At 33.9% G+C, this 14,310-nt stretch overlaps 1 protein-coding gene across 1 annotated transcript; it reads right to left on the reverse strand.

Moving 5' to 3' along the window:
- Positions 1-251: 251 nt before the first annotated feature.
- On the reverse strand, positions 252-13,770 carry vtg3 (vitellogenin 3, phosvitinless). The gene is made up of 27 exons (XM_053513170.1): positions 13,700-13,770; positions 13,486-13,506; positions 11,855-12,006; positions 11,159-11,410; positions 10,919-11,080; positions 10,684-10,832; positions 9,559-9,709; positions 9,321-9,478; positions 8,576-8,741; positions 8,351-8,476; positions 8,042-8,260; positions 6,745-6,962; positions 6,548-6,645; positions 4,715-4,839; positions 4,516-4,614; positions 4,301-4,420; positions 4,004-4,193; positions 3,813-3,900; positions 3,532-3,717; positions 3,298-3,430; positions 3,020-3,188; positions 2,809-2,918; positions 2,685-2,729; positions 2,318-2,527; positions 1,631-1,770; positions 1,332-1,470; positions 252-841 (listed from the first exon to the last, which is right to left on the reverse strand). Exons 1-27 carry the CDS (start codon positions 13,737-13,739, stop codon positions 764-766), a joined length of 3,744 nt encoding a protein of 1,247 aa, XP_053369145.1. The 5' UTR covers positions 13,740-13,770; the 3' UTR covers positions 252-763.
- Between the last annotated feature and the right edge of the window lie 540 nt (positions 13,771-14,310).

Raw genomic sequence — 14,310 nt, forward strand, 5'->3', positions numbered from 1 at the left:
TGATGCATGACACTGCAAAAGCTGAATTTTTTTTTTTTTTTTGCTATATAGAGAATAAAAACAGACAATGCTTTATCACCAGAGGACACAGTGACACCTGCTGGTGGGATTGGGAATCCTGCGTGTGTGTCAGATATATTGTAAACAACAAATTAGTTTAAAATGACAGAATTGTGGGCTAATCAGCAATAAATTAAAGTGGTCTCCATGTTGTTAAACTACAATGAAAAGAGAGCCAACACTGATTTATTTAATTACATACATTTATTTTGTTCCATCATTATCATTACATTCTCAGCACTGAGCAATCAGGTGCATCCTCTTTATAAAGCGAATGAAGATATTTAAGGCCTGATGCTCAGGATGTAAATAATGATCAGGAAAAAATATTTCAGCACATTAACAATTGCCAGTATTGCTGAGTATTGCTCGAAGAAAATATTTGTAATTTGAATGTATTCACACTTTGTGTTATTATGCATCAAAATGAAAGTAAGTGTTTTAATCTATTAATCTGTTACTATTACATATAAGAAAACATCTTAGCTATTTATCATGAACATTATTTGGATAGAAATGAGATATCTAATAAATTACATCAAAATAATCAGAATCAAAACATTTAACATAAAATAATCTATGAGCCTTAGTTAATTAAGATATAGCTGGTGTTAGAACTTTTAATTTTGTTTCTAATTTTGCTTATTTGAGGATTTTACTGTAATTAATGCAGTGTGATATACAACAAGAAAGTAAATAGCAGTTATATAGAACATTTTTCCGCATTTTCAACTCCCACATTATCAAATGGAGAGGAGATTCCTTTGCGATACACAGTCAGCTGTTGGAGAGAAATTTTAGCTTTTAGTCTAGGCACTAACAATAAAAAATCTGTTTATTTAATAAATATTCATTTAAAATTTATTATGTTTATTTCATCATAATTTACAGTACTGTGCAAAAGCCCTAGATGGTGCAAAAAAGGATAAAAAAGTTTCTACATAAAAAAAAAGAACCAAAAAAAAAAAACAGCAATTAATGAAACAAATTCAATAACAAGTGTCATAATGCTTTCCTTAAAATATAATCTCAGGTACAATTTGTGCAGGATTATAAAGAAATGTATCTGTTTATGCTTACTGAACATTCAGGGGAAAAAAAGCAGTACTCCTTTTGCAGATAAATATTGTATGTACTGCAAACGCCCATGAGATATTTTTTTGGAAGCATTATGTGAATTCATAGTTAGTGATAATATATTTATATAAACATTTATTCTGATGGTCACTTTTTAAAAAATATGGCATTCAAGAGAGAAGCACTGTATTTACCTCTGGAATTTTGACTTCAACATCAAATCCACCCTGAGCAGAAGCCTGAAATGTTGCTGAAGCTTTGTGCTCAGTATTTTTCTCATGTTTCTGACTGAACCCCCAGGCATACGATGCACCTGGGAGATACTCCCGAACTCTGTATAAAGAAAACATGTAATGTCTGTTAGCAGTTTAGAATACTTAAAAAAAACTTGTAATGGCAACTTTTTCCACAGTTTTCTACACTAAATGCGGGACTATAATATTAAATATTTTTATAGAGCAAATTATACATAATACTTTGGGGAAAGTGATACCTTTGGCTGAATATTTGGATAAATGCAGGAACATCTCTCCAACTAACATCAGCTTTGACAGTGGGTTTTGATTCTTTTCTGGTAGTAACATTTAGTGATACTTCATACGACTGACACTCAGCTCCCCATTTGAGGTGGGTCTATAATATAAATATAGCTTATTAAGACAAAAATCATTTGAGTGAATTGCTATTGCTTGTGTCTACTATGAATGTATTAATTATATTTAAATGATAAATTACTAAATTATTAATTAACACGCTAAAGGACATTAAATATGGAGTTTTTAGATGAGACTGTCTGGCCAAAAAAGGTCATTGCTTCAGAAAAATCAAATGATTGCCCTTTATCATGGAAAGAAAACAACGAAGGAAATTTAAAGTTTGAGAACCCTTCAACACATTATTATAATCTAAAAGTATAGCGCTCAACTGTCAACTTTGTTAAAAAAAACCTAAATATGAGTGATCAATTGTTGAAAAAAAAAAGGCAACAAAACTAAGACCATTTCCACACAATAAACAGAGACTAAACAGCTGTGTGTCCACTTGTTAGTGAGACTAATCAGCCGAAAAGGCTTTAGTTTGCTGATTATCATAAAGATTCTACTTCGAAAGCAATGGAAAAAGATCATGTGGTCTGGTGAGGCCAGACATTTTTTACATATCTAATAAAGTGCTTCATTACCTTTGCTCCTGTTTGAATCTTGTCAACATCGGCATTTATGCATATTTTCCAGTTTGCCTCTTCAGCAGCCTCAGATATAATGATTTCAATGGCATCCTTCTGTGTGTCTGGTGTGTAATACACAGTGGTTTCATACCCCAGTGGTGCCACGTTAGGACTGAGAGCCAGCACTTTCAAGGCGATCACATGATCGGAATTGATATCAACACCCTACATTATAAACATGCATTACAATCTGAAATGAAGTTTTGATAATGTATGATTATTATTACTTTGATTAGGATTGTTATTATAACAAGTGATAGGTGAAAACAGATTTGTGCTATAAAAACATACATGTTAGACATGATTAGATTTAGGAACTTACCTTAGGTTTTCTTGCTCGATGCATCAAGCTATGGCTTTTTCTTTCCTAAACGCATAGAAGGAATGTCTAGTGATGTATTTGATGATTTGTGATTTAGAAGTAAAACCAAAAATTGTTACCATACCTTGGAATTTTCCTGAGTGACAGACAGCAGTTGATTGTAGTGTGAAATGTGTTTGTGATGCCCAGCACTTATCTGGATTTTGATCTTTTCTACAGGCTTAGCAGACTTCACTTTTAAAAGATGCATTGCATATGGAATAAAGCTGCATTGAGTAAAATCACACAAACTAGTCTAGGGATAAAAATGATATGCAGTTTGCAATATAACATACCTGGCTCAAGTTTAAATGAAAGCAGAGTGTATCCCCATAAGTAGTAAAGAGGCTGGTCTTTAAGGTTTTGGACCCGTTTGGCTTCCAGTTCAGTGCACATTGCAGCTCCATAAGAGCTTAATTCTGCACAGTACCTCAGTTTTGGTTTGTAAATCTCCAATGGTTCTACCTGGTCCACAGAAATGTTACTACGTTATTACAGGATGTTACAGTTTTACCTAATAAATGAAATGTTTCTTCCCATTATCTGTGTTTTTTTTTTCCAATAAAAGACATACCTGATATTCCTTGCCATGGTACGTGTCTTTCGTGGCAAAACCTTGCTCAGGATTTCTGTGCTCTGGTATCACTGGAGTCATTTTAGCCGATGATGGATCTTCAATATTTCTTGACACTGTATATATGTCGAATCTGTTTAAGAAAGGTATTGTGACAATGATTTGTGGCAAGGTTGAGAATTCAAATCCAAGGACTGATAGAGAGCCACCGTTCGTAAGTCTTTAAGAACATACTTGACTTTGAAGAACTCTGTGGGCTTCATGCATGGAGGAAAAGTGACCTCGTAATTCTTCTCTTTTACGTTCTTTTTCAAGCCAGCTTTCCAAGGCAAAGATATGCTTGTCTTGCCATTTACTTGGACACCAGACTGAAAGAGTTCTGTATTGATCCCGTGGAAAACAAAATAATCTATTTCCACTCTGAAATAAAATAAAAAGTCATGATATAAAGTGAATTAAGAAAAACACTCGAATCATACTATAAACACAGAGTAAAAAATTATATATATATATACCCAGCAAATCCATCTGTCTCTACAGAAATGTCTGCATTAATCAATTCATGTAGGCTTTCTTTCAGAGGTGGGTTAATGTTAGCTTTGGCTGAAATTACATATAAATAAATAAATTAATTAATCCATGTATTAGGTGGATATATCCATTCATTATATTACATTTTTAAGTTGCCAGGATAAAAATCCTTTACCATTTACAGTAACAGCTGCTAATGTGGAATAATATTTGCTGATTTCAACTGGGAGGCCAAGGCAGGTTGGCTGAATAAATCTTGTTTCTAACATAAGGAATGGTTTCGTCCAATGCCATGATATTCCTTTTTGTAGTCGTTGAACAAGATGCCAGAGTTTATTGTCTTCATTTGCAGTAAGACTAAGAGACTTTGAAAAGAATAATTTTATTTAAATTTTATACTTTCTATCAATTCTTCAGAAAAATCAGTCTAATAAGTAAAAAAAAACTGTATGTAAAAATGTAGGATGGTTACCTTCAGTGTTCTTTGAACAGCATCTTGATTTAAATCAAAAAATGCAATCTCTTGCCCAAAGAGTCTCACAGATGCTGATAAGAGAGGTTTGTGTTTAGGGTGGGCCTGCCAATCTGAGAGCTTTAGGTGGTAATGCAGAAATAAATTAAATGATGATGCATATAAAAAATAGGTACAGTCAAACATAAAAACAAAAAACAATCGAATCTTCATACAATTTTCATGATAGCTGCAAAATCAGTAGCTCCAAAATCCTTGGAAATGCGAGGGCTGCCTACGAATAACTCATTGAGGCCCTCGGCACGTACGCCAAGCTGTACACACATTATTATAAATATAAAGTCATCACAACTTTTACAATTTATAAATAGGAATAGAATAACTCATTGTTATCCAGAAATTAATAATAATTACATCAAGAAGTTGAAATACTCTTCCAGTCATGTAAAGCTTTCCATTAGAAAGGATTTGTGTGGGTAAGGCACTTGTACTATTTTTTAGCCAATACAGCGTCCTGGATGTTCCCGTCAAAAGATCATCTAATGAAGAAAATACAATAGAGTCTTAAATAAAGTCTGAAACATTTATTAATTGGAAATAAAACATTATAGGGTATGCAGTTATAGGAAGATAATCAACAACAGTGTTGTGATAACCATATTGATTATAATTTGTGGCTATTTCTCTATAACATAATTATGAACTTTTTCATGGTTTTACATTTAAGGCAAGATATACAGTACATGTGTGCCAAATTTTTGGCTATTAGCATCTGGACTACTGATGAAAATGTATCTTAAAATAACCTGTTATACAATTTTCCTTAGGAAAAGGCCACTCCCAGACGTGAGCTTACTTGATTTTTTATTTTTTTATTTTTTTTTAAATGATACAATGTTTTTGGCATTTGTCAGACGCCGTAATTCAGAGCAACTTAAATTTTGATCTCATTATATATCTGAGCAGTTGAGGGTTAAAGGCTTAGCAGCTAAATGTATGGTGAATACTAGATGGTCTACAGTGACAGTGTACATCTGCTTTGAAAGCAGTGTTGTCTTTGTAATGCTAAAATATTTAGCGAATGGTGGTGGGGTTGATTTTAAGGAAGCACAAAGAGTCTAAGAAGCATTGTACGCTGTGTTTAAACTGATTAATAATCAATTATTGATCGGTTGCCTCAAGCTAATGATTAATTATGGAATGGTTACCGAATACCATCACTAATCTGTACTAAACCACTGTTCTGTCAACTAATCACTTTCACTTTATTTAAAACTTAACTAGTTGGTATGATGTCATATATAAATACATACAGTACATACTGTACATACGCTTGGTGTCAAACCATGTTAACCACTTTTGTTACACAATCAACAAAATGCATGACGCTGCACTGGGTCTCTCTCTCTTCCTCTGCAGACCACTGACCTCCCAGCTGCCTCACCTTCACTAGAAAGTGCTCAACTCAGCACCCTCCCTCTCTTTCTTGCTCTCCCTCCTTAAAAACTCTCCCCACAAAAACTCAACACAATAGATAACTTTTTTCCTCCTAAAGATGCTTCTTTGTGTCAGTGTGAACGCTACACGCAATGCCTCACATCAATTTATTTGTTGTTTTAATATAAATTTGTCAGAGATTACCCCTAGAGGGCGCCTTGCGCTTAGAGACTTTTGTTTGGCTGGGACTGCATTTCCCAGAGTGCACCTCGGTCAGGTGTTCGGGACACTCACCTGAGCCGAGGTTGCTAATTAGTTTCTTTTATAAATAGTGTCCTAGGTAGTCATGGCCACATAAAGTCTTATTTACTGTAGGCTTTCCAGCCAATAGTTTCACAAAAAGGTTCATTTCATGAAACCTCATTCATTGTTCTGCCATCTAGGGGACAAATTTTGTCATGTGATTCCAGCAAATGCAATGCTTCGTTTGTCAGTGGTCACGTGACTCCCAGAGACCCGACACACGCCTCGAAGCAAGGCTTCATTTACCTTCAGAACCATATTCGCACCAGTTAGTGCTGGGAAAGCTAGTGTTATGGTAAAATAAGACATAATTATGCTGAGCATGATGCTAATGATGCTAAAATTAAAGAACATGCATGTTGAGCACGTCTTAGGTTTATGTTATTTATGCGAATCTGCTAATAAAATTACATACAGTAAGATGAAAATCTTCTACATCCGTGTAATTGTTGAATAAATAGATTTTTTTAATTCAATTTTTTTCTATAAAGTTTTGATACAACGTACCTCTGAACCAGTCATAGCGTAGTGCCTTACTAAGTCGGTAACTTAGCCAACCAAGTTTTGGAGAAAGTATTTTGACTGCGATATTGCAAACAGTTGAGCTGTAAAATGGTAACAAAAACATTTAGAGATTTTTTTTAACCTAAAATTAAATGTACTGACATTATTACTAAACTAAATGCTAATTATTTTGTTCTTACAGGTAACTATAATCAGGGATGCGTGATTTTGCGATGCCTCTGAGTTGTGAGTAAATGAAGCTTGAAACCTCGGAATCTGTTTCCTGGAGCAGAAGCTCAGTCAGTGTAGAGATTAATGCTAAAGATGGCTGAGTTTTCAGGAGGATCATAGAAGCTAGCATTCTTATTTCAGCATGAACAGTCCTTTGTGCAAATATTGTCAGGGCGATGTCCTGGACCTGAATAAAAAAAAAAAAGTATGCTTGTCATCTTGGCTCCAGTTACTTGTAGGTTCTTCATGACAGAACATGACAATAAGAGAATAATGACATCCTCAGAAAGCAGCATATATAGTATATCTTGCATGAAAGGTTAAGTATAGTTAAAGGATATGAAGTATGGTAGGTGAGTTCACTGTTTTTAATGATTATACTTAATTAATTCACTTTCATTCATCCCCACACATCATTGAACCAGCATATTTTTGGAATTGGGAAGAAACCTGAGAACTTTGGGGAAACCAAGTAAACATGAGGAGAACATACAGAACTTCACACTCAGACAGTAACCTTAGTTTAGAATCAAACAGAGACACCCTGGAGCTCTAAGGCAGCACTGACCATCCAACAATTGTGAATAGAATACTTATCATACGGGTGTTCGAGTCAAACCAGAACTTGTGATGACATTTCTTAGTCACAGTAAAACAAAAACGAAACAAATATGTCAGTGAATGCCGATCCTGGCCGAGGTAGCTCAAAGCCCACTACAGTTAATCCCATCAACATTCAGCAAGTGGAATGCTTTATCCTTGAATGTTGATGCATAACTCGTCATCAGCTCGCCACAAGTCTGTGGTAACTGTACACACAATTATTTATGAACGCCACTTGCACATTACAGGAACTCAGCTAGAAGTTATTTCCACATCCTCATTACCAACAAACGTTTGGGCCATTGGGAGGCCAGCCTTTTAGACATGAAGCAGGCAGTCTGATCATGGCTTTGCTATACTAAAAAACCTTCCTACCATGATGGTATACAAGCACTAGTGAATTGCTGGGATAAGTGCATTAATGTAGCAGGGGATTATATAAAGAAATAATGATACAGTATTCTTTACTCCTATAACTGTGTTCTGTTATTCTGCACAATCAAATGTCATAGTTTGACTTAAATGCACCTTGTATTTTTCATTAATTAAGGTTAAGATTTTACATCTCAGTTTCAAAGTGAAAACTTCTGAAAACTACTTTTAGAGCCTAAAAATGATGATATTGAACATCAAAAATCAAATGATGAAAGTGGAGGTTCTTACATTATATGGATCTCTGATTGCGAGGTGTCTGAGTGACTGCACAGCCACACTCTGTACCCTAGTGGAAAGGCTATCAGCTTTGACAGAAAATCCAGGAAGGAACTTCATTATTGTCTTAAGGCTTAATGGATGTCCAGCGTTTCCCAAGGCCTTGAGAGCAATCACCATGTCTTCATCAGTGCCTTGAGTGAGTCCATTAGTGGCTAAATCGAGCAGCGGCTGCAAAATGAGAAGGACAGCTAACGTAATTAGAACACGCCAGCAGACAATCTGATAAGGATTGGCTTTATAGACTAGTTAATGTCAAACCTGCACTGCAAAGACTGGGCAGGGGTTCACATGATGACAGACTCTGTATACCAAAGAACTGTATGAAAGGATGATGCTTTTCCATAGCATAAGACTAGACTTACTAAATGGGATGGACAAAAACTCCTGTAATAGAATGGCAGGCATGGGAAAGGTTAGTAAACATTATTATATTATAATGTATTGTACTGTAGCTGTAAGGACCTGTCATTATCTAGTCATTACCTGTGCCATTTCTACTAGTTCAGTTTCAGCAGATAAATGGTTAAATGCCACCAGAATTGCCTGTCCAGCCTCATTTGCAGAAATGTCTCCAGCTTTGAATCTGCTTTTTAGGAATTTTAGCACCCTGGCATCTGTCACCTCAACAACTGTATCTAGAAACCACCTCCTAAAAATTACCATCATAAGAATGTCAGGAAAGCATGAGAAGCTTTTTCAACAAACAAAAATATCGTACATGTTCTTTATCTACAGTACAGTAGGGTGTTAAACATATGACCTGTAGGCTGGCACTAGTCCCCAATTTTTTTTTTAAACAAATAAAAAATAAATTAATCAGTCTTATAAAATCAAAATCATATCGTATACCATAACTGAACTGAAATATAAAAAAACAAGGAGCCCAGCTTCTATCAAAATATGCTGATAAGTGTATAATTCGTCATTAGCATGCTAAAGAAATTACAAAATTACACAACTTAATTTGATATCATTAAAATTTTTATTATAAATATCATAAACTAGATTGCTCTTTCCTTTATTTCGATATTTTGGGCTATTTTGTGTGAATTCATGACACATATACATCACACTTATGTTCCAGATGTTTTTCCCACATTTAAAAATGTATTACTTTGGTAATAAACTGCTAATGAAAACAATAATGCTAAAATATGACACATTTAAGGGGTGTTATTGATCCACTTGACACTGAATTAAGTGGTCTTCTAGGAAAGTAAGTGAATACCTGTGCTCATCATTTCCTGATAGCTGTTTCCATAAAAGCTCCAGATCTTCATAACTAGTTGCACGGAGCAATTGAATAAGCTTAAGAACATCAGCACTCGTAGCAGCGTTGACTTGGTAGATATGATCCTCAGCCAAACGTTTTATCATTTCTGCAATCTACTGGAATTATAATTAGTCAAAAGAACTGATTTTCTACAGTTAAATTATAAGTCTCATTCACAGAATAAAAAACTAACCCTAGGAGCTGGGTTATTAAGACTGATCATCAGAATAGGCATTGGTCCTAGACCTTTCTCTGCTTTGTATATCAGATTTCCTCTGCTTCTCACTTGACCTGTCACAGGTTTGCCAACACTGTTGGTCTGTCTGAGGAGCTCAATGTTCCAGCTGTAAAGTGAAACACAGAATAAAGAAAGCTTCACATCTGTAAGAATTTAAACAAAAAATAGTGCTGTACTATAAATAATATATATAAAAAAGTTTTCTGCTGATTGAGAGAGAGAGAGAGAGAGAGAGAGAGTGTGTGTGTGTGTGTGTATAGGTGTGTTTGTGTGTGCATTTGTGGGTTGTACCCTAATTTGTTGGATGGATTGAATGCAATTTCATAAATATTCTGGATAGTGTCATTCATTTTATAATTCATTGCATAACTCCATTGTTGATCAGATTAACAAGCAACATTAAAATACATACTGTAAATGTTATATTTTCCCTCCTTGAAATAATTTATATTGTAAAAAAAACACATTGAATTTAATAGTAAGTAATTGGTGATTAAATTCTTACTAAAAATATGAAATTTATTATGACTGTCTATAGCTGCTGTAACATAAATTATAAGAAAAACCTGTATCACATGTTCCATAACTTACAACTATATGTATTATAAAAACTATGATACTTCATTCTTAAATAAAACACAATAAATAAGATAATAAATAAGGATTTATTTGGGAGGCCAAATTACTATAGTGATATTATATAAATCTCCCAATTTTAAATAGATGCAAATTTATCCGATATGTATTATAAAAGACTATTATCCCTATTTCCAGGCATTATTCCCACATACGCTTGGATGCTTTGTTAGTCAGTCACTGGTCACTTTACTCATTCATGCAGTTATGAAACCAACCAAATCCTTCTGGAGATATAGGACAAAAGTTTGTGCTATTGTCCAATTCCAATATCTGGACTAGTTACTTAACTGTGGTATAGTTGCTGGTCTCAGATGAGCTGATGTTACAGTATGGTATGTTATGTTATGTAGCTAAATTCATCTGTATTATGTTTTTTTTTTCACTTGTTGACATAAAATTTGCAGACAATAATGTTTTACAACTCTACATATTGTAACTTACGCGGCTTTCAGTTTCGAGTTGCCACCCTTCACATTGAATGGAGAGAAATAGTGCCTTTCTTGTGCTGATGCCTTTGTAATGAGGCCACCTTTTTCCACAGACTTTAATGTATATTCATATTTCACAGTAGCAACCACATTTTCACCTCTCTATAATGTAAGATATGTTTAGTATTTCTTATAAATAGAACGGTAATATTAACTTCCTGCACCTTAAGATAATAAAGCATACACACTTCTTTGCTGTTTTTACTTTCATGAGCAAGTGCCATCCCCTGATATATTTCTGCTTTCTGATGGCAGTTTTTAATGTCAATGTTTTGGGTTAGATGCAATTCCTTAGCCGCTACGTTCTCTTCAACAACATAAGCACTGTGACAGATACCATGAATTCCCATCTGCGAAGAAATAACAAAATCTGTGTAATATTAAATATGTCAAATAATCTAATATTGATGAAAGGGAACATTTCATACCTCATCAAGCTCATAAACCCGCTGGGTAGTTTTGACTGTAACATGCAGAAACCTTAGAATACCTCGCACCATGTTCACAATAGTGTTGGAGACATCAGGTCCTGATTTAATGTCAATCACTTTTCCTTTTGTGTAGTCAAAAGTGAAGGGTTTGGTGAGTTCAGCTGCCAAACGTTTAGTAAGAGTAGGTGACACTTTGAATGAGTCTTCTCCTGGGATTCCATTAAACTCCTCAAAGGTTACATTGGCAATCTATATTATTGATAAAGCAATAAGAATCATAAAAAAAAATCAAGTACTGTATGTTAAGTCCTGCAGAGGATATTAATTGATAACAAAATTCTAATTAATTGTTTATAATTAATGATAGTGTTTTTCATGTACACATAATATTGTGCTCAGGTACTAAATATGCTAATCATGCCAATTATTAATATTTAAATAGATAGTAATATTTAATTATTTTAATATTTTTTTGACAGATATAAAATATATATATATACATATTTAAATACACTATATTAATTAATTAATTAAATTAATTATTAATTAAATTAATTATTGATATAATTAAAATATATATATATATTATTAATATATTAAATTTATTACATTCAATTAATAGTACATTTACAATTATTGTTATGGATAAACTGCATAGAAAAAGTGATTAGATTATCATTATATTAAGCATACCTGAAACAGAAAAGTTTGCAATGATACACCAGTGATTTTGAAATTGCACCGTAGTTTTACTCCAGACTCAGCCAGATCTGGTCTACCGCGCCCAATATTTACCATCCCCTCATATTTATATTCATATGTCTTTTGGGGGTTTAAGGTGGGCTCTGAAATTATTGCAAATGGAAGGAAGATCTATGACTTAAAAACAAATTAGTCAGTATGTAACAATGATTACAGATCAACAGATAAGATATACAATTGCATAATTTTAAACCTTACTCTAAAAACTAAAAAGAATCACCTTATACACCTTACCAATTAGAAGTTATAAACTATAAAAAAGTGCAAAACATGATCCCTTAATTGTTCCAACCCAGGAATAGATAACTGGCTTGTATATTTTCCTACCAAAGAGTAAGCCATTTTAAACGCATCCATACTCAATAAATTAAACTCACATACATTAAATCTAGTCTTCCACAAAAATTCCTAGAGAATTCACTGAGAATTTCAGACAACCAGTGTGTGCCCCTCCATGCAGCAAACATTATTCTAAATAGATTTGACCCAACAGTACTGGGATTATGTTGGCAGTTGAAAGCGGTAAATGTGGGCCAGAACTGGGCCATCGTTCAATCGCTATTTGGATGTCTCACATTGTTTCTATAAAAGCTGGCTTACCATTCTGCAAATGAATAGCACTGATCTGGTGTTTCTATGTATTTTTTTATGAACATTGTATTTTTCCTTTTCAAATAGTTATCAATTGGAATCCATTTAAGAAACTACACTCGATGTCCATCCAAAGAACTCTTGTGAAGTTTCAAAGTGTAAAATTTTGTCAAAGGCATGGCTGGTCAACATGCAAGGCAGGCAACTACATGGGGCCTTGAGGCCAGTAGGGGGCCACGCAGGGCTGACACACTGCCTAGCCCAAACTTTATGATTTATAAGATAATAGTGATGAATGCTGGTTATAGATGGCCCCCTGCAAGTTTTTGGCTAGGGCCCGAAGAGACTCTAGAATCATATCTAAATGTAATTAGTTAGCTAGAGCTATTAGTATGAACGCTTTCTTCTTACACATATTGTTACGTTCATCTGACCATGTTGAAAAAAAACCTATATTTGGTCAATTTGATTTGACTACATTACCGTGTATATTATAGTGTCTCTTGGGACCCTAGGCAAAAATTTGCAGGTCTCTTGAGAATTTAATCACTGACCAGTCAAAACACACGTGGGTGTGGCTAAACTAGTCCCACAAAAGTGGATGGACAAACTGGCTATTTAAGGCACATTTCTATAAAAATGGTCCACACACATAGGTCAGTATTTACTTCTGTTCTAGAACCTCCACCATTATATATTACTATCACTAACAATAACTTGACTTGACTTAATAGTAGTAGTAGTAGTAGTAGTAATGATGATAATAATAAGAATAAGAAGAATGATTATAAAAAAGTCATATTATTATTATTATTATTATTATTATTATTATTATTAATAATAATAATAATAATAATAATAATAAAAATAATAATAATAAAAAATTTTCAATCTGCCAAGACATTACTCTATTGTAAATAATAGGTTAATGACTAAATAATTTTTGAATGAAGGTAAATATTGCTACTTACCATAATCCAGGCTCTGGCTTGCTAGCATGACAGAAGGAACAGATACATTTATCTAGTTTTATCTAATTATTCAAAGATTAAAAAACATTTTTGTCTGTGATGGTGCACTCAGCCATCATTACTTTAAATAGTCTTGTACAAATGTGTGACAAAATGCCATTATTGGTCTTCTAATTATATAGAGGCCTTAGATAGATATTAAAAGGACACTTACCTGCCAAGGCCACGAAGAGACAATAGAGAAGCCACCGCATGGTGAGTGCCAGGAATAAAATCACCTGATTAGGCATAACCTTATATATGGCTGATAATCCTCCCTCTCCCCGCTATCTTATCTGTTGGACTTATGATGAAATGACCTGGTGACATTATATTTACAGATTCTAAAGAATTGAAATGCACAGTTAAAAATTTTTTTTATCCTAATTGTGAATCCATAACTTGGTTTAAGAAGTAAGACTAATATAGAGCAGCTTGTTTTAGGAAGATGTACTGTTTGTGAAATGACTATACAAAAAATTCCTTGCACATCTGGCAATGAGAAAAGGACAAAGGTATGAGACCACAATGACCGCTGACAATGTCACCAAGTCCTGCAAATACAGTGCACTGAAAGTAAAGTATCTGTGATCGTTCAACTCTCTCCCTCTCTTTTTTTTAACATAGTAATGAATTGTAGAAGCTTAACCCTTAACATGTTGTTATTTATCCCATTAAAGCTAAAAACTCAGATTTACTTTATATATAATTGTGAGAGGAGCATGCAGTGTTTGCAAAGAGAAATCAATTCCAATGTCCATGTAGCTTTAATTATTTAGTTTATTA

This window comes from Clarias gariepinus, chromosome 15, assembly GCF_024256425.1.
Source record: "Clarias gariepinus isolate MV-2021 ecotype Netherlands chromosome 15, CGAR_prim_01v2, whole genome shotgun sequence".
Classification (NCBI taxonomy): Eukaryota; Metazoa; Chordata; class Actinopteri; order Siluriformes; family Clariidae; genus Clarias; species Clarias gariepinus.

What these genes read in the sequence shown, in the direction of transcription:
- vtg3 (XM_053513170.1), bottom strand. Translation starts at nt 13,739, where the DNA reads ATGCGGTGGCTTCTCTATTGTCTCTTCGTGGCCTTGGCAG. An exon ending in AGCAGCTGTTACTGTAAATG is followed by an intron (nt 3,901 to 4,003) that starts GTAAAGGATTTT and finishes ATGTAATTTCAG; the next exon opens with CCAAAGCTAACATTAACCCA. An exon ending in ATCCAAATATTCAGCCAAAG is followed by an intron (nt 1,471 to 1,630) that starts GTATCACTTTCC and finishes TTCTTTATACAG; the next exon opens with AGTTCGGGAGTATCTCCCAG.